This window comes from Gigantopelta aegis, chromosome 8, assembly GCF_016097555.1.
Source record: "Gigantopelta aegis isolate Gae_Host chromosome 8, Gae_host_genome, whole genome shotgun sequence".
NCBI classification, from domain to species: Eukaryota; Metazoa; Mollusca; class Gastropoda; order Neomphalida; family Peltospiridae; genus Gigantopelta; species Gigantopelta aegis.
The window spans coordinates 49,363,734-49,384,603 of record NC_054706.1 but is presented as its reverse complement, the minus strand read 5'-3'; the positions used below and the strand labels follow the sequence as shown (position 1 = coordinate 49,384,603).

Genomic DNA, 20,870 nt, shown 5'->3' with positions numbered 1-20,870 from the left:
GGCCTTACACCTACCCACTGAATCGTTAAAACTCGCTCTGGGTTGGAGCAGCCTACCGGGCTGCGAACCTTATATCTACCAGCCTTATGTCCAATGGCTTAACCACTGCGCCACCGAGGCCGGTGCGGTCCATATTAGTCTAGCCTCGAGATAAATCGTCACTGACTCCCTCACCCCCTTTGTTGGCATACCTACTCATGCCACTAGGACAAGCAAACCACTTAACCTTGTCAAGGAATAGGCCACGCGATCTATAGGACACGCTGCTAAACTCATTTGAAACCGGATTTACCTACGAACGTACAAGACACACCCATTCTCAACCTTGTGTTTGGTTTCTTTCTATATCATCGTGGGCGGGACGTAGCCCAGTGGCACGGTGTTCGCTTGATGCGCGGTCGGTCTAAGATCGAACCCCGTTGGTGGACCCATTGGGCTATTTCACGTTCCGTGGTATGTACTATCCTGTCTGTGGGATGGTGCATATAAAAGATCCCTTGCTGCTAATCGAAAAGAGTAGCCCGTGAAGTGGCGACAGCGGGTTTCCTCTCTAAGTATCTGTATGGCCCGTAACCATATGTCTGAAGTCATATAACCGAAAATAAAATGTCTTGAGTGCGTCGTGCGTGGATCGATCCACGTCGGGCTATTTCTCGTCCCAGCCAGTGCTCCACAACTGGTGTAACAAAGGCCGTGGTATGTACTACCTTGTCTGTAGGATGGTGCATATAAAAGATGCCTTGCTATCAATGGAAACAATCGTAGCGGGTTTCTTCTCTAAGACTATATGTCAAAATTATCAAATAACTGATAATTAATAAATCAATGTAATCTAGTGATGTCGTTAAACAAAACAAACTTTATGTCTTCATGGGTTAATCGATTTAATGATAACGAGGAACTTAAAGATATGATGACATATTATGATGCTATAATAATTTCGTTATTGTTACCGGCCTCGTTGGCATCGTGCTTAGGCCATCGGTCTACAGGCTGGTAGGTACTGGGTTCGGATCCCAGTCGAGGCATGGGATTTTTAATCCAAACCCTGAGTGAGTGCTCCGCAAGGCTCAATGGGTAGGTGTAAACCACTTGCACCGACCAGTGATCCATAACAAAGGCCATGGTTTGTGCTATCCTGCCTGTGGGAAGCGCAAATAAAAGATCCCTTGCTGTTAATCGGAAAGAGTAGCCCATGTAGTGGCGACAGCGGGTTTTCCTATCAAAATATGTGTGGTCCTTAACCATATGTCTGACGCCATATAACCGTAAATAAAATGTGTTGAGTGCGTCGTTAAATAAAACATTTCTTTCTTTCTTGTTGTGGCCTGATTACAGATAGCAGAAAACAAGAAGCATACAGCTGACGTGTACATATAGCCATGTCTCGTCTTCGACTTCTTTAGCCTCTTTCTTATCGACCCTTTCTCTTTTCTTTATAAAATCCCAGATGAAATCAATTATGTATATTAATTATTTACTATTCTGCTACTCCACTTACTTGGGTACCCTTTTTTATGTACATGTATATATCAGAGGACGTCCGGGCACGTATGTGTACGTGACTACATGTGTATGTGTGCATGTATGCGTACGCGCGCGCGCGCGTGTGTGTGTGTGTGTGTGTGTGTGTGTGTGTGCGCGTGCGTGCGTCTACGTGTATGTCTGTGTGTTGACATACGTAATAAATTGACTATATGTATAGCATTGATTTATAGAAACCATCACTGACATTGCTATGTTTGTGATCTGGGACAATAATAATCATAATAATCATAATAATAATAATAATAATACCCCCTCACCCCCCCCCAAAAAAAACCCCCACAAAAAACAGAACAAAAAACCCCACACACACAAAAAAAAACAAAAAAAAAAAACAACAAACAAACAAACCCCCCCCCCCCAAAAAAAAAAACCCAAAAAAACAAAAACAAAAAAAACAAAACAACAACAACAACACACCTAAAAAAAAAACGTGTTATAGAATGGTTTGGTAAATGCCCACGTCCATCGCTCCCCAAGTCATTGACGTTATTTACTTGTCAAATGCCAGTGTTAAACGCAGAAAACCAAGAACCACTGTAATTAAAACCAGTAACGTTGTTAGTGGTACTGTGGACCAGTCGCATCTCACTTTAGTAATCGTTCCAGAATTCATATTTAAATACCTTTTGCCTTAATGTTTTTTGTTGTTGTTGTTTTTTTTTTTTTTTTCAAATGTTATCATAATATCATAGTGTAATGAATTGGTATAAACATGGTTATCATCAGAATAATAATTGCTATACCATGTTTATTGGGGGGGGGGGGGGGGGGTCCCACCTTTTTGTACAACCCTATTTGTGAACCCATTTTTTGTTTGGGGTTTCTTCCGTCCCAACTAGTGCCCCACAACTGGCATATCAAAGGTCGTAGTGTGTGGCGTCCCGACTGTGGGAATGTGTAAATATAAAGACGTCTAGGCGGCTAATGGAAATATGTAGCAAGTTTTGTCCGAGACTGTAATATGTGAATTACCAAATGTTTGATATCCAGTAGCCGATGATTAATAAATCGATGTGCTCTAGTGGTGTCGTTAAACAAAACACATTTTGAACTGTCTAAATATCAAACACAAATGTACGTGGTTCTAGTATCTGACCTACTGGTACCTGTGTATTTAATACAGGAACGAAGGAAATGTTTTATTTAACGACGCACTCAACACATTTTTATTTACGGTTATATGACGTCGGATTTAATACAGCGTATCAATATTACTGCTGCTGCTGTTGTTGTTACTAATACTAAATGTGGTGATGATAACATTAGTGGTAATGGTAGTAGTTGTAGTAGTACTGCAGGGCGCACATTAAGTCAACACTTTTCTTAATTTGCATAGCGAGTTGCTTCCCTCTATTTAGCAAATTTAAAATGGGTGGCATATTTTTATGTTGTCCTTGGAATATTTATTTACTCAGTAATGTTGCAAGTACTCCAATCGGGATTTAGTGAGTACGGTAGGTTATACATTTTTGGTTTGTGTGTCCATTTGTTGCACTATTTCGGTTGAGAAACGGTTGAAACATGGTGCCACAAGTCTTGAATAGCAGCTATATATATGGTATGTAACAATATTCGGACGTAGAAATAACCACACTTTCTACGTCCATTCGGACTACATTATTAGCAGAAATATAGGAATAAGCAGCAGTAGTAATAGCCGCAGCAGCAGCAACAGCAGTAGTATTAGTAGTTATTATTAATATTATTATTATTATTATTAGTAGTAGTAGTAGTAGTAGTAGTAGTAGTAGTAGTAGTAGTAGTAGTAGTAGTAGTAGTTGTTGTTGTTGTTGTTGTTGTTGTTGTTGTTGTTGTTGTTGTTGTTGTTGTTGTTGTTGTTGTTGTTGTTGTTGTTGTTGTTGTTGTTGTTGTTGTTGTTGTTGTTGTTGTTGTAATAGTAATAGTAGTAGTAGTACTAATACAACTAGTAGTAGTACCAGTACTAGTAGTGATAGTAGTAGTAGTATAAGCGCTCGCTAGTAGCAGCAACATTACTAGTGGTTGTACTAATACTACTAGTAGTACTACTAATAGTAGTAGTAGTAGTAGTAGTAGTAGTAATTGTTGTTGTTGTTTTACACGTGGGGGAGGTGTCGGATTCATTCGATTCAGTCATTCATGTATACTTACTACCGTGCTTACATGCAATTAAGGTTCAAGTTCGCGGTGTCGTTAAACTCCCTTTGGGTAGGAGCCGGTACAGGGATGCGAACTCAATACCTACTAGTCGTAAGTCCGATGACTACACTACTACCCCGCTGAGACCGGTGGTTCCATTGATTTAGCAATGTGTGTGAGCCGGTGCGGGGATACGATCCCAGTACCTATCACCTCAAGTTCGATTACATATACAACCAACGTATTAAACGTTTATTCTATGAGTGATGGACACAGGTAGAAAAAAATATCCCCACCCCATCTCCTAATCCCCTGTGCTTATGTCTTAAACAGGTATTGCCACCCCCAACAGCTTAACATTGTTGTTAGTTACGTCTACGTAAAAGTGGGCGTGTCCAGTTCGCAGCGGGTTCGACGACATGCACTATTTACCTCCCGTAATTCGACACACTACGTTTTAAACGCACACGTCAAATGCTGAAATCTGGGAAACCATTGATTTCCGCACCCAGCGTTGTTTCTGGTTGTCACGGTGACAGCGACAACAATTGACTGACGTCATTTCCAGGAAGCGGAATTGTTAAATTGTTGGACATCATTTACCATGGGGCTTAAAATGTCATTAAATAATACACGATCGACGCGAATTCTCGGAAACGCGTTCAGTCGTGTGTCCGTTTTTTTCGAACTTGCGTCTCGACACGTATTATATACACGGCAAAGTTTGCTTTCCAGATAACGTGATGATTGTACACGGCTAGTCATTTCGTCTGTTGATTGTTTATGTGAAATATGAAAATTCTAGCATTGTATGGAATCTGCTTTCATGAAAACGTGTACTATTATTGTTCATTTGCTGTAAATAATAATAATAATAATAATAATAATAATAATAAATAATAATCTTTAAAGACGTTTAAGGTATAGATATAGATGGGGAAAGTTATATTATATCTCAATATGCAGATGATACAGCCTTTATTTTAGATGGATCACCTGAATCCATGGACAGTACATTAAAAATATTAGATATATATGCAGATGTTTCTGGCTTGAAAATAAACTATTCTAAGTCTCAAATTATATTGATAGGAAGTAAAATATTTTCAAAGGAGGTTTTCCATCCAGCAAAGTGGAAGCAACATTGGGGAGAAGAACACTTCACTTTATTAGGTGTAAAATTTTCGCTTAACTTGGACGAAACGAGTTTGCAAAATATTGAACCAAAAATACTTGAAATCAAAAACACGACAAAACAGTGGTTAACGAGAAAACTTACAGTTATGGGCAGAATTGTTGTTGTAAAAACTCTCATTATTTCCAAAATAAAACATTTATTAATTTCATTACCAAATCCATCACTAAAACTGTTAAAAGAAATAAACAAAATAATTTTTAATTTTATATGGCAAAATAAACCAGATAAAATCAAACGTGAAGTTTTAATGCAAGATTGCCAGTTTGGGGGTATTAAAATGTTAGACGTTGTAAATTTTACAACAGCACTGAAATTTACTTGGATAAGAAGATTATTTCTATCACGATCCAATTGGACAACTCTCTTTCAATCTGTAACAGGCTTAACAACTAAAGAATTAATAATATATGAGGATAATTTTATTCAAATTAAGAAAAGGAACATACATAATTTGTTTTGGAAAGATGTATTAAATAGCTGGCTAATACTTCAACAAAAACGCGGCTTTAATATTGATGATTTGTTAAGTTCTAATATTTGGTATAATAATAACATATTAATAGACAAACAAACAATATTTTATAAACACTATATTGAAAAAGGTATATTATTTACCGTATACAAGATGTATTAGATGACGAAGGACGATACATGAACTTTGATACCTTCAAAGCAAAATATAACATAAGGTCATATTTTTTAGAATGTACCTCGTTATCAATGGCTGTCAAATCCTTTATGCGTGATATAATAAATACAAATAACCAAACATTCAATTTAGGCAAAAATCCAATATTTCCATCGAAAATTAAATTCTTTCTAAAAGACCAATTGGGAAGTAATTTTTTTTTTACAAACTACTAAATAAATCATCTATAGTTCCTACATCACAAATGAAATATTCAGCGGAAGGGTATGATTTTACCTCTTCATTATGGGCGAAATATTATAGTTTACCATTTTGCTTTTTAAAAGACCCAACGCTGTTGTGGTTTCAGTACCAGATTTTACATAGAATTATACCAACAAATACCTTTTTACATAAAATAAAACTGATTGATTCTAGTATGTGAAGCATTTGTTCACATGAACCAGAAACACTGCAGCATCTATTTTATGACTGTCCTAAAGTCGTTGAACTCTGGAGTATTATAGAAAAATGGTTATTACAAAAAGGTGATTATACCCAGTTGAATAGGAACACAGTCTTATTTGGAATAATAAATAGTAAATATATATTTGTAAACTGGTTAATTGTTAACGTAAAATATTACATATACAAATCAAAATTACAAAAGAGTACACTAAATGAAACTGGTATCAACAATTTTATTAAAGATAAGTTACAAATAGAAAAATACATATATTACATAAACTGTTTACATACAGAATTCGACGACAATTGGGGACCATGGTTAAAAGTTCTAGAAGGCCATAACTGATACACTTAATACTTTTGTTATGTGTATAATTTTAAGTATGACGCCAGTTTGGAAGTATATCTATAACTTCATTTTAAGTTTTCTCTTTTCAATCTTTTTATTTCCACTTTTGTCACTGCACCTTTTTGATATATTAGTATATTGTTTGCTATGTACTTTGTAAGGTAGTGAAATCAGGGCCCCAACCCTGACACTATCATAACATATTTCTGGGGCAATGAACTATTAAAAAAAAAAATAATAATAATAATAATAATAAAAAAATAAAATAATAATAATAATAATAATAATGTAGTAGTAATACTATAATAATAATTGACAAAGAAAAAAGAATAAAATTAAATTAAATAATAATAATATAATAATAATAATAATAATAATAATAATAATAATTAACAAAGAAAAAATAATACTATAAAATTAAATAATAATAATATAGTAATAATTATAAAAAAAAAAAAAAAAAAAAAAAAATAATAATAATAATAATAGTAATAAACTTAATCATAGCTGAATAAATAAGACTGCTCAATTATCAGTAACTGTTTGAACAGCAGTGCTTAGGACATCAAAATAGGTTTTCAGTAATATGTTCGTTTGTAATCATGGGCCCCGTTTTACGAGCGCTCTTTGTACTAAAATTATCTTAAGTGTCTGTCTGACTTCCTTAAGTGCTCAAGGTGATCTTAGCGCTAAGACTGCTTTACGGAACGGGCCCCTGGTCGTATTTGTGGAATCACAATTTATTTAAAACGGCCATTGGCCCTCACCGTGTTGGTACGTAATCCGTAATAACGACGTGGTCTTAGCAACGTAAAAGTTTACTATACACTGATTATGGGACTGTTCCGGTCTTTAAAATAATGATGTTTATAATGGGGCGGTCTTAGAACAGGGATAGTCGTTAGGTAGAGTGTTACTGCATAGATAAAATCTAGATAGATCTAGAATTAGATAGACGGATAGACGGACGGACGGACGATCTGACGATAGTTTGGTGGATGGATGGCTGGATGGCTGGCTGGGTGGGTGGATAGGGTGGATGGATAGATGGATTTTGGTGGATGGATGAATGGATAGGTGGGTGGGTGGTTGGATGAATGGATGGATGAATGGGTAGGTGGATAGGGTGGATAGATAGATGGGTGGATATGGATGGATGGGTGTGTGGGTGGATAGGGTAGATGGATGGATGGAAGGATTGGTGGGTGGGTGGATGGATTTTATATGGGTGCATGGATGGATGGGTTTTAATGGATGGATGGATGGATTTGGTGGATGGATGGATGGATGGATGGATGGGTGGATTGATGGGTTTGGGTGGGTGGATGGATGTGTGGGTTGGCGTATGGGGGATGATTGGTTGGATGGATATGGATAGATGGTTGGGTCAGTGGGTAGGTCGATGTAAAAACAAATAGATAGACACGCTAAAACAATTTGAGACCGCGTCAATAGGGCGACTGTTCCATAAAAATCTTTTGTAATAAGATATTGTTTTTAAGATATAAGACGCTTTGAGTGTGGTGTCGGGTCGACTAGAATCAGAAATAGATAGCTAATCGTGACTGGAGATACAATAAGATGGTTACCTCCCATTAGGCATACCCCATTAGTCATATGGTCAATAGAAATACAATTAGGAAATCAGTCAAGCAGTAAGTAAACTGTGCACACCTGTGTGGGGAATGAGAATGGTCTCAGAGGATTATCTCGGCTTGAATGACCAACTGGTATTGGCTGTGTGTCACTGCTAACTAGTCACTGTTGTAATCATAACTCCTGTGGGCAGCAGCTTTGAAATAGAAATGTTTTTATAATAATGAACACACAGAACTCATTGTTTTCATGGTTTCTCCAGTTATAAGGAGTTGCTCTTAGGAGAAGGAAACATGAACGAGACATGTTTTGATGTAGCAATGAGATATAAAATAATCTCCAAGCTGCTGAAATCACATCTATCTTTTAAGTATAAATGTTTTGACAGAATTCTAATTGTGAAGTACTGTTCTCCAATTATAATGAGTTTATTCAATTAGTAGCTTTTGAGACATTTAGGTATATATAACTGTGGAATACCAAATCATTGCATACTTGCACCACCCCCCCCCCCCCCCCCCCCCCGTCAGAGGCTAGATCCGGGGCGGGCGTGCCTGAACCCTTGTGGATAGGGGCACGTTAATAGAGTTGCCCGTTGCCCGTTACTTGCACCCCTCCTGTCCCGGAATTGGTCACTGGCGAAGTCAGAGGCTAAGTCCGGGGTGGGCGTGCCTGAACCTCTGTGGATATGGGCACGTTAATAGAGTTTCCCATCCCATCCCATCCCATACTTGCATCATGGCTGGACTTCGGAGAGTGGAGTATGTATTGTCGCAGAGGGGTACGCCCCAAGTCTTCTTAGATGGTCACCTATGCCTATATGCCTATGAGCCATAAGGCTTAAAGCTAATAAACTATACTATATAACAAGAATGCTGTTCGACAGACTTGTACTCATTGGAAATGTGTCATCAAGACTTGTAATGGAAGATGTACTACCGTTGGAGATCACATCAGGAACACCACTGACCACACCCACCCACAACAAGATTCAGAGCGTCTGAAGTTCCTCAGCACTATGCGAAAGCGGGCCAGAAAAGCCTTTCTTTCATTAGTCGTACAATATACAACAATGTGGGATCATACCATTTTTATCCGGGTAACGGGCAGATGATTAAGTGTGCACCAAACCTTGACCTGTGTAGTTATAAACTGTATGACAACTAAGGGTATGACTAATGGGGGGATACCAATAAGATAATTGCTGGCCGATTTATATCCCATTTAGAGTGTGGTTGTTGTCAACTGATTTCTGGCGGAAACCCGCGGAGACAGAGATTTCACAATGTTGCGAAACAATGGGCACTGACTGGCCAAGACAGTTTATTATCAGTGGAATAACTGATATCTGGTCCGTATCTCGATTAACATAGGTGGGGTGGCTTGAAAGGAAGAGAGAGAGAGAGAGAGAGAGAGAGAGAGAGAGAGAGAGAGAGAGAGAGAGAGAGAGAGAGAGAGAGAGAGAGAGAGAGAGAAACCACACACGTAGAGAGAGAGACGCACAGACAGACAGCAGACAGAGAGAGAGAGAGAGACAGACAGAGAGAAACACACACACACACACACAGAGAGAGAGAGGGGGGGGGGGAGAAGACAGAAAGAAAGAAAGAAAGAAAGACAAAACACTCCAGTAAGAAAAAAAGAGCACTTTAATAGGCATGTTTTCATGTTCTTCTTGGTGTGACAACTGCTCCCGTTGTGCCCCCACCCCTTACAACAGTGGATGTTGATGTATAATAATCTATAGATTAATACGCAAAACGTTTTAACAGTCTCCGATCATTCTGGTACAGAGTAGCGTCACCTCTTTTGATATGCACTGTCGACTGTCATCTTTGTACTTAACCTTTTTGATGACTACAATTACGAAATATTTAACGACATTTTTTGTTTGTTTAGAATGACAGTGTCTGTATAAACACGGCTTTTATAATGTTTGTAGTAGCCGAAATCGGATTTTACCTGCCAATAATTTCGTACATACGAAAAACAAATATATATATTACGAAGTAAAATTTAAAAAAGGGGGGGGGGGCTGCTACAAACATTAACATACGGCCGGCCGTAAGCACATTGGATATACAGATATACAGACGCTGGTACATGTGTACCGTGATTCACGAGGGCCTATCATCACATCTGTACACATTGCAATTCAATCTGGCCGGTGCTAGGTTTGATTCAGTAAAGTAGTCTGTGAGTGGCAGTCCTTTGTGTGGCACTGTAAGAAGGATGAACTATGCTGTAAAGGATCTCCTCATGAGTGGATCTGCTCCTATAGACGAGGCACTGGATAGAGATTCGTGGATGCAATCACAATTTTGCCAAATTCCCATTCGACTCTGCGTTGTGCATAGATACGGCCCTAATATTACGTATTACGACTTTGTCGTTCAGATTCAAATATATTTAATGTGTAATGTTAGTCGCCAAACACTCTGTTAGTCGGGTACACCTTACAAATGCCAGCAAAGTCAGGAGAGTTTCTTTATCTCCGCTGCCATAGGACTTTGGACTTCCATGCTGACGTTACCTGGTTCAAACCTACTGCGGAGTTTTGACCTATCTGTCACAGTGTTACAAATGCTTCCAAGTACTACAAATTTGGGTTCAGTCATACTTGAATGGCATACTAAGAATCGGAATGAATTGCACACTCCGCGACCCTCTCCTCAAGAGGTAGCTATATCTTTTCTGGCGTCTTGCCCATCAGGTTTGCAGACTGCTTCGATTGGTATATATTAAGTACCGTTGTGTTTGCAGTCGTATTTATGAGACCGTGAATATATAGATAATATATCCAGCGATTCTTTTCCCCACATCTATTGTCTAGGACACAACAGCTGGATGTGGGTTACAAAATATCATTTTTCTTTTTCTCGTGTACTGTTTTACATGGGTCGCGGAGCACAACTTGCACGTGATTGAGTTCTTTCTCCTTTTTTTTTTTTTAGCAAGAAACGATATACCTGGAAAAAAAAAAACTTCTTTGTGTTGCTCGGAACAAGTCTGGACGAATCCTACCGCGGACCATTCCAGTTGCTGTATTCATGCATTGATTCTCATAGCCTGTAACAATGTGCATTGTAGCCTTAATACTACGAGGCAGCCGTGTCCATATAGAGTCTTAACTAATCTCTCGCGCCACTGGCCACGCATATTATAGTATGGCGTTGTTTAGAGAGTGTATTGCAAATTAATTGCGTTCCAATGCGGGTCTGGTTTGACCAGTTTGCATAGCTCTAGATACCGGTGAATGCATCCAAGTGAGATAATGCAGATAGATGCCTGGTGAAGCCCGACTCTTGAGGGAAAGATCATAATGTGGATATTTTTGTGCGTGTACATTTACCATCGCTGTTGAGTCCGTAGCAATTTATGCTGCTGCACAGTGCCTTTTGCAAGGACATTGTTGTTGTTGTAACTTCTGTAACTTCCGTGAATCTCCGTACGTCTTCGGGCGATGTGTGTCCGCCCACTGCCGGCCAGCAGCCACTTGTGTTGCTTTCCCAGTACCCGTCATTCCGGTTCTTGTTCAAGATGGATGGTAAACGTTTGCTGATATAATGTTTAGTTTAAGGAAAAAAAAATTCTCCTGCTGTTCGCGATTGCTCATTATTCTAGCTATTAGTTGTCATTAATGAAAATGTTGTGTTTAAGATTATATTTTTGTCTAAATGCATTATACTATTTTCGTTTGTTTTTCACTGTCCCGCTCTGTGCCTGCATGTGATGGTATATATGCTTGCTTGCTCGTTCTCTCTCTCTCTCTCTCTCTCTCTCTCTCTCTCTCTCTCTCTCTCTCTCTCTCTCTCTCTCTCTCTCTCTCTCTCTCTCTCTCTCTCTCTCTCTCTCTGTATCTCTCTGTCTGTCTGTCTGCCTATTCGTCTCTCTACGTATCTCACCCTTTTTATGTCTCTATTTGACTATCTATCCATCTCAGTCTTTCTTTGTCTTTCCGTCTCAGTATTTCTTTCTCTGTCTATCTGTCCTTCTGTCTCATTTTCTCTGTCTCTCTGTCCTTCTGTCTCTGTATCTTTCTCTGTATTTCTGTCTCTGTCTCTCTGTCTCACTCTCTCTCTCTCTCTCTCTCTCTCTCTCTCTCTCTCTCTCTCTCTCTCTCTCTCTCTCTCTCTCTCTCTCTCTCTCTCTCTCTCTCTCTCTCTCTCTCTCTCTCTCTCTTCAGAGATGACATGACAGTTGTCAAATAAGCTCTATCTAATAATCGACGGAGACGCATCATATGTGTCAGTGATTGCTTGCTTTGTTGCAACATAATAGTATGACAGCGTACTGCTGTTCGATTTTTAGATCTCTTTATCCAGGTTACGTTGAAATACGATATCTTTGAATGTACAGTGGTGAGAATTCAGGTTTGACGTGCTAATTGGGGCGTAAATAAGAGGTATTCTGCGGTTTTGTAATGTCTGCCCACTGTTGCATTAAGCAAACAAAAGAACAAATGAGGGCATTCTGCTGATATATAGAGCGGTTTCTGGAGAAAAGACGTAAAACGTAATTATCTCCTATTCAAGATGTTATAATAGTATGGTTCTTCTTTCTAAACAGTGATCTTTGTCGAATTTACAAATGGTGGCTCTTGCGTGAAATATCATAATCTCTCTCTCTCTCTCTCTCTCTCTCTCTCTCTCTCTCTCTCTCTCTCTCTCTCTCTCTCTCATATAATGACCTATTAAAGGGACATTCCCGAGTTTGCTGCATTGTAAGATGTTTCCGATTAATAAAATATTTCTACGATTAAACTTACATATTAAATATATTTTCTTGTTTAGAATATCAGCGTCTGTATATTCAATGTGTTTCTGGTCGTCTTAATATTTGTAAGAAGCCCAAAATATTTTTTAGGAAATAAAATGAAAATTAACCTAGTACAAATATTAGAACGACCAGAAACACGTTTAATATACAGCCACTAATATTCTAAAGAAGAAAATATATTTAATATGTAAGTTTAATCGTAAAAATATTTTATTAGTCGATAACATCTTAAAACATTGCACCAAACTCGGGAATGTCCCTTTAAAGAAAATACTTTTTATGGCATGTACATCTAAATTTCAATTGACTGAACCCAATATAAATGAGGGGCGGGACGTAGCCAAGTAGTGAAGCGTTCGCTTGCTGCGGGGTCGGTCTAGGGTCGATCCCCGTCGGTGGATCCATTGGGCTATTTCTCGTTCCAGCCAGTGCTCCACAACTGGTGTAACAAAGGCCGTGGTATGCACTATCCTGTCTGTGGGATGGTGCATATAAAAAATCCCTTGCTGCTAATCGAAAAGAGTAGCCCACAAAGTGGCGACAGCGGGTTTTCTCTCTCAATATCTGTGTGGTCCTTAACCATATGTCTGATGCTATATAACCGTAAATAAAATGTGTTGAGTGCGTCGTTAAATAAAACATTTTCAATACAAATATTTCAAACTACGGAACTAGCCGGTGTGCTACTTGCAAAAGTATCTAAGAAGGCCAACCATTTACGTGTACCTTTAAAACTGAAAAAAAAACATTCACAGTTAAACAAAATATGACTTTAAAAATGTAATTTTCTCTTTTAATATTCAAAACCTGTTGTGATCTTTATGTAGGCAAAACCACTGGGAAGTTACACCTACGCATTAATGTAGATAGACAACAAAATAAATCAAATAAATTACGTTTCTTGAATGTTATAGGCGCGTGTGCGGGAGGGGGGGAGGTCGGGGGTCGATCCCCACCCCCCGCTCTAGCAAGTTCGCTCGCCAAAGTCTAAATTCCTGCACACACACACACACACCTGAGTTAAGAAATATTTTCATTGTATTGGTCCTGTTAAAATTAAATGTTTAGTGATTCATCAGTTCAAAGTATTTTCTGAAGAAAAACTGTTTAATTTGTTTACTAAATCCTTCTCTTAATAATAAAATAATAATGTGTGTTGTCAGGTTACAATTTTATTCTTGTGATGTCTGGCCTGGTGCTTACAAAACTTTTAGAGTCTAGACTCGAGACGCTAATAGATTCAGAGACAGTAATGTCACAACAACGCCATACAAATGGTATGTGTGTGACGTCATTAGAGATTGAGTCTGGCCTCTTAAAAGTTTTATAAGCACGGGCCCTGGTGCTTATATTTTTTTTAGTCTAGACTCGAGACTCCAATAGAGTCTGAGACACTAATGTCATAACAACCCCATACAAATTGTATGCGTGTGACATCATTCGAGACTGAGTCTGGATTCTAAATGTTGTATAAGCACGGGCCGTGTATCGCATTTTGGACTCTTTGAACATATAATTATTCCATTCTTTGTGTACTGTTGGGGTGGGATCTAGTTCAGTGGGTAGAGTGCTGCCCTGAGATGCGTGTGTCGAATGACTGAATGCCATCAGTGGGCATATTCTCTGGTTGCTTTTTCTACCAGTCTCAACCAGAACCACAAGGCTGTTATATCATAGGCGGTGGTATGTGCTGTCCTGTCTGTAGGAAAGTTGGTATAAAAGATCCCAGCCAATGGAAAAGTGCTGCTGTTTTTCCTCACACTACATTTCTCAATAATCAAATGTTTGATCATCCAGAAGCCAATGATTAATAAATCAATGTGCTCTAGTGGTGTTGTGTAAGAACTGGTTTGCTGGTAACCGAAAGCCTGTCGGCGAGCCCATTAGACTATTTCTAGTTCCAGCCAGTTCACCACGACTTGTAATTCAAAGGCCGTGGCATGTGCTGTACTGTCTGTGGGATGGTGAATATAAAATATTAACAAAAAAACAAACAATTCTGCTTATATGATTAACCGAGATGAATTTAATTCGAACCAGTCTTTAAATGTTATTTGTCTAGCCACCGAAAAGCTTTCGTAGTACACACCAGTCTGTAGAGACTTTTTGTGTGGGATCGAAAATATCAGTTCATTAATTCAGTCTTATTTGTTCAACAGCCGAAAGTCGGTTGGTACACTTTAAGTCTATAAAAGCTAATTACGTCCTTGCCGTCTGTCAATACGTTGTACGCATGGGTTTTAAATACTATTTGTTCAGACCAAATTCCGCCCAGATATAGGCTATAACGTTGACACGAACTTAACGTTATCTCGTGAAAAGCGCGACTTCACTGCGTGACACCTCCGCGGCATGGCGATCGGATTTCTTCGTTTATCTCCGTCGGATTAAGTATATCTCATTTGAGCAGTCTGTGACAGTATCTCCAGTCTATAATCTACGGTGGCTGATTAGGGCATTATACTGCTGTATATGGCGTTATAACGCCGTACTAAAAAGTTTTAAGTTTGTTTGGCGGAAATCAGCCACCGTAATAATCATAGCCAGTTCAGGAGTCCGAGCACTAGGGGAGTCTGGCGTTCAATTCAGTATGATGTATATATTTATACTGTGGCGTGTTCAAGGGGGACGAGCGCTCGGGGAATCTGGCGATCAATTCAGTATGATGTATATATTTACTGTGGCGTGTTCAAGGGGGACGAGCGCTCGGGGAATCTGGCGATCAATTCAGTATGATGTATATATTTATACTGTGGCGTGTTCAAGGGGAACGAGCGCTCGGGGAATCTGGCGATCAATTCAGTATGATGTATATATTTATACTGTGGCGTGTTCAAGGGGGACGAGCGCTCTCGAACAAACTGACTTGTACTTCCGTGTTCTCTCATATCTCATTCATCTAACATTAGGCGCAAACACTAGATTAGTAAGCGATCGCGAGAGTTCGCCCCTTGTGAACATGCCTCTGACTGGATTGCGACCATCTGCGCTATCTCAACTTAAACCTGAACGCGCTATAGATACTCGGATACTGCTAGCATGTGACCTGACCCCAGACGATTACCTTTTGCATGTCAGCAATACTTGATCTATTTGAACTACTTGTCTACACACTGAATCGGTTTGAGTTGTACATCCGTGTAAACAATTCTGTTTTATCAATGGATGTTAGGTGCGATGGCCGTGTGAGTACAAACATTTCGATTAGCGTATTCAGACTTCCCAATAGAGTGGTTTAGTCAGTGATTTGAGGGTAGGACTTTTTTCTCAATGGGTAGTAGCCCATCTGTGTCACCCATTGACCCACCCTGTCGTTTCCTCATTATAATATTATCACCCCCCCCCCCTTACACACACACACACACACACACACACACACACACACACACACACACACACACACCTTCATGTTCTCTCTCCACCTCATCTTCTGCGCTGTCGCCCCTTCACAACAGGCCTTACAATAAAATTTAGTTTATTGTGTATATCGTTATTGCAAGTAGCTGTAGTTTGTGTTAGTCATATTTACTGATGTTTTGCTTCTATTATTGCTGCAACTAGTACTAGTACTACTATTATCAATACTGCTGCTGCTGCTGCTATTGTTGCTGCTGCTACTGCCACCATCACTCTTGATACTGATCACGATGGTGGTGATGATGATTATGATAATGATGATGATGATGGTGATAGTTACGACCATGATGCTGATAATACTAATTGTAACCTCTTGTACCATTTATCCATTTATGTTTTGTTTTGGTTTTTTCAGATGGCAAGGATGCACTCGCCGAGGACGCAGTGCTGCTGCTGTGCCGGCAACATCTTCTTCATGCTGTTCGGAATCCTGATGCTGTCGACGGGAGCTAGTCTCGTCCTCAACTACGGGCAGCTGGAGGTGGACACGGGAGGACTGCCACCGGGCCTGCAGAACGAGGAGGGCAAAAGAATTGTCGGCATCATCCTTATTTGCTGCGGCTTCGTGGCCATGGGCATCAGCGCTTTGATGGGCGCCCTGTACTTCACCGTGTGCTCCAGGCCGAAGCCCCCGAGAAACACCATAGCGCCGAACACGACGTCGACGTCAGCGTCTCACGGGGCGGCGTCGAAAAAGTCCAGAGACTCTAGAGACAGCAGCGGCGTGGCGCTACCATCCAACACAGGCAACCCGAGGAAGAAGAGTCACAGCGTCTCCATGTCGGAGACCAACGTCAACAAGTCGGCGGGCAACTACTCCGTCTCGGCCAACCAGTCGAAGCACGGCAGCGGCGGCATCAAGCAGAAGCGGTCGAGGAAGAAGAGGAACAGCCACAACCTGAAGCACGGGATATTCAAGACTCCGCTGGCGCCTCACCAGGAACACGACGAGGAGTTCGGAATTCGTGAGGACATTGCGCTGCACGACTCCGTCAGGTCCGTGGACTCCTCGTTGTCCGCGTCCACGGACACGAGGAAGAGCAGTCTGGACGCGGACGTCAAGCCCTCGATGGTGATCTCGGTGACGTCCATCGTAGGGGAGGTGAAACCCTTTCTGGGCCCCGTGCCGGAATTGCAGACGATCGGTTTGTATACGGACTTAATGCGACACTCGCAGGGGCACGGGTCTTGGACAGCCGAAGCTATTCCCAGTGATACGGTCATAACTGTTGATGCACCTTCTAGTGAACCCAGCGTGTTTCAAACGACAGGGTTGTAGAAACTGTTATATATGGTGTTGTTGGGGTTTTGTTTCTTTCAAAGGTAATATTGTGATCTGTGTCATTTTGTGGGCAGACGGCTGCTTTAAAACGTTACCGGTTCGTCAGGGAGATGGTTGTGAACCATTCCATTTTGTGACAGACAACTTTAAAATCCTGGAACTTTGTGAGAAAAGGTGTGTAAATCCTGATGGTTGGTGAGAGTAGCAGTTTTTGTTAAGTCTGCCAATTTGTAAGAGAAGGGGTTACAAATCACGTTTATTTGTGAGAAGCAGATGTAAAAATCATGTTAGTCTGAAAGACACAGTGTTAAAAAATCCTGTCAATTTGTCTTGAGCACGACTGTCTAGCGCGACGTTGGTGGAACAGGGTTAGAAATCCAATTAGTATGCACGGGGAAAGAATTGGAAAATCGTGTTTGTATGAGACACAACTCAAAGACAAAAAAAAGAAGCTCAAATACACTTGCTGATTCAAGACGTGATATATATTATTCTGTGATACATTGACATATCCATGACCAGTAGCATATATATTATGTCGACATATCCAGTAGCATACCCGTCGACAGTAGCATATATAGTTGTCGACATATCCAGTAACATACTCGTTGACAAATCCAGTATAACATGTTGCGACATATGCAGTAATGTAATCGTCGATACATCCTGTAACGTGTGTCGATATACGGAGTTTGGGTAAAATACTTATTGACATAACTGATAACAGTAGAATATGTGCCGGAATATTCATCAGTATACTCGTCGACATATCCAGTAATATAATTATATTCGTCGACATATTCAGTAACACATTCTTCTGTATATCAAGTAAACAAACTGGGGAAAATACCTCGACAGTGGCATACTTATCAACATATGCATTAATATATTCGTCTACAAGCACTTTTCGACTTATCCAGTTATCGAGGGGATATTTTGGGCAAAATTCTTGACAACATATCCAGTATCACGCTCGCTATGAAACAAGGTCCTATGTGTGTTTATATAACTGAAAATATATGTATATAGGATAGTGCCCGCCAGGATTGGGAGGGGTGGTGGTGGGGGGGGGGGGGGGGGGGGGTAGTTTGCGTTTACTGATATGGGAAATTGCGTGAAATACTCGTGCTACTTTATGTTGATATGGCCAATTGCATGCTATGCTCTACTGATATATGTTGATAATGGATGACTGTATGAAATACTTGGGCTTGTGTATGTTGATATGAGTGATTGCGTGAAATACTCTCTCTACGAATGTTGATATGAGTGATTGCGTGAAATACTCTCTCTCTTTACGTATGTTGATATGAGTGACTGCGTGAAATACTCTCTCTACGTATGCGTGATTGCGTGAAATACTCGCTCTACCTATGTTGATATGAGTGATTGCGTGAAATACCCTCTCTCTCTCTCTACGTATGTTGATATGAGTGACTGCGTGAAATACTCTATCTACGTATGCGTGATTGCGTGAAATACTCTCTCTACTTATGTTGATATGAGTGATTGCGTGAAATATTCTCTCTACGTATGTTGATATGAGTGACTGCGTGAAATACTCTCTCTCTCTCTACGTATGCGTGATTGCGTGAAATACTCTCTCTACATATGTTCATATGAGTGATTGCGTGAAATACTCTTCTCTCTACGTATGTTGATTGGGCGAGTGCATGAAATATTCGACTGCTGTATGCTGATGTAAATGATTGCATGTATTGTTCGGCTGCTGTTTCTGCTGGGGGGGGGGGGGGGGGGTAAATATTTTCTGTGATATGTACTTGGTTCAGTGATGTCCCTGTCCCAATATTTAATACTGCTGTTCGACCAAATGTAACAAACCTATAGAGTCAGTTTATGCTTACACAACTTTCAGACTCGAAACGTCAATGAAGTCTCCACACTAACTACGTACATGCTGTTTTTAAATGTGGGACATAAGTATTGAAGTCTGGACTTTAAAAGTTGTGTAAGCACATAGCCTGGACTTTGGGTATTGTGAGTGTCAGTGCGTCCGTCCATCGATGTTAGTGCAACGACCTTTTTTCTTCGTTTTTGTTTTTTTCTCTTCTTTTTTTGTCATTGTCCTTGTACTGCATGCAGTCAAACGTCGCTATCCCGACTTCTGTTGTATCGTCAGCTCATGAATATCTTGAAGTCGAGAATTGGTCTATGACAAAGTACCACGTTTGTCTCGACTCACCGTTATCTCGAACTATTTGGTTTGATCTCTTCAACATCGAGATAACGAAGTTTGATTGTATATACATGTATATGTTTTAGTGTATGTTTCTGAAAGTGTCTATACAAGATGATGATGTAGGTGATGATGCTGATGGTTTTACTGATGATTATGATGATGATGATGATGATGATGGTAGTGATGGTGCATTAATACGCAACATATACACATATTCCATATAGTTATAAAGGCTATTTTATATAAAACATCGATGTAAACCATTCCGCAATTTTATATAGAAGGATATAGGAAAATAGATGTGTGTTGGACAACTTTCACGTTTATTTTATTTACTTATTGTTGGCGGGGGTGGGGGAGACAAAATAAAGGTTTTTGTTTTTTCAATGATACAGTAAGACACTGGTCTTTTAGAGGGTCCTTCGTTTTTTAACATAACTATTTAAATGCGACACCAATGTCAAGAAAATTACATTTTTAAAAATTTGCGTCTACCACACAACCTAGTCCTGAATAGAGGTAAGGGTGTCTGTTTGAATGTATTTTCTCAGACTTTGGGAGCTGCCAAGGGACATATCTCACGGGGTAAGCATCGCGCTTACAGTCGGACGTTCTACCACTGAATTACGCACCGCTTTATTTTGGCGGATCCAGAGGGGATTGTAGAGTTCCCGTGACCACCCCTCCCCCCCCCCCCCCTCCCTCCAGCTTGAATTTTCTTTTTTAATGCCTTTTATCTACAATATAGAGACGGATCTAGGGGGGGCAGGGGTCCGCCCCCCCCCTAAATTTTTGCGATAGTTATAACTTTATTATATATTTTTTTTTTTTTTTTTTTTACGATGCTCCTCCAAAACATCCCAAAAATTTCCCTTGACATTCCACCTCATGTCACTGGGGCCCCGCTAAATGCATTTTCCGGATCCGCCACTGCAATATACAAAACGAATTTGTCCAGAAAACCGTCTCTGCTCATCTTTATTTCAAAATGTTCCATGGAGCGTGTTCTGTGCAGATCTCGCTCCCTTTGGAAGATCAGCCAAATTGCCTTCGACAAACTTAAATTTTGTGCTCCCCACATTACAAAATTGGATCCGCCCCTGCGTTTGTCCGTTCAGATAGAGCGGATTTAGACCTTATCACATGGACCTGCCTAAAGACCCATCCCCATCCCCCAAAAACCATCTGCATGAGGTTTTTTGTTTTGTTCCTGTTTTATACGATACACTAAAATAAACGAATTTAGAACATTTGGGATGATGAAACGTGGTCGGTTTGTCCAGGGTC

General features: G+C 40.0%; 1 protein-coding gene across 4 annotated transcripts in view; it reads left to right on the top strand.

Moving 5' to 3' along the window:
- LOC121378978 overlaps positions 1-20,870 on the top strand; it is a 69,216-nt gene extending 48,346 nt beyond the window's left edge. For all 4 annotated transcript variants that reach the window (XM_041507401.1, XM_041507399.1, XM_041507402.1 and 1 more), the window contains exon 2: positions 16,457-20,870. In XM_041507401.1, coding sequence (XP_041363335.1) covers positions 16,457-17,380 — 924 coding nt within the window. In that variant the 3' untranslated portion in view covers positions 17,381-20,870. The remainder of the gene's footprint in view (positions 1-16,456) is intronic.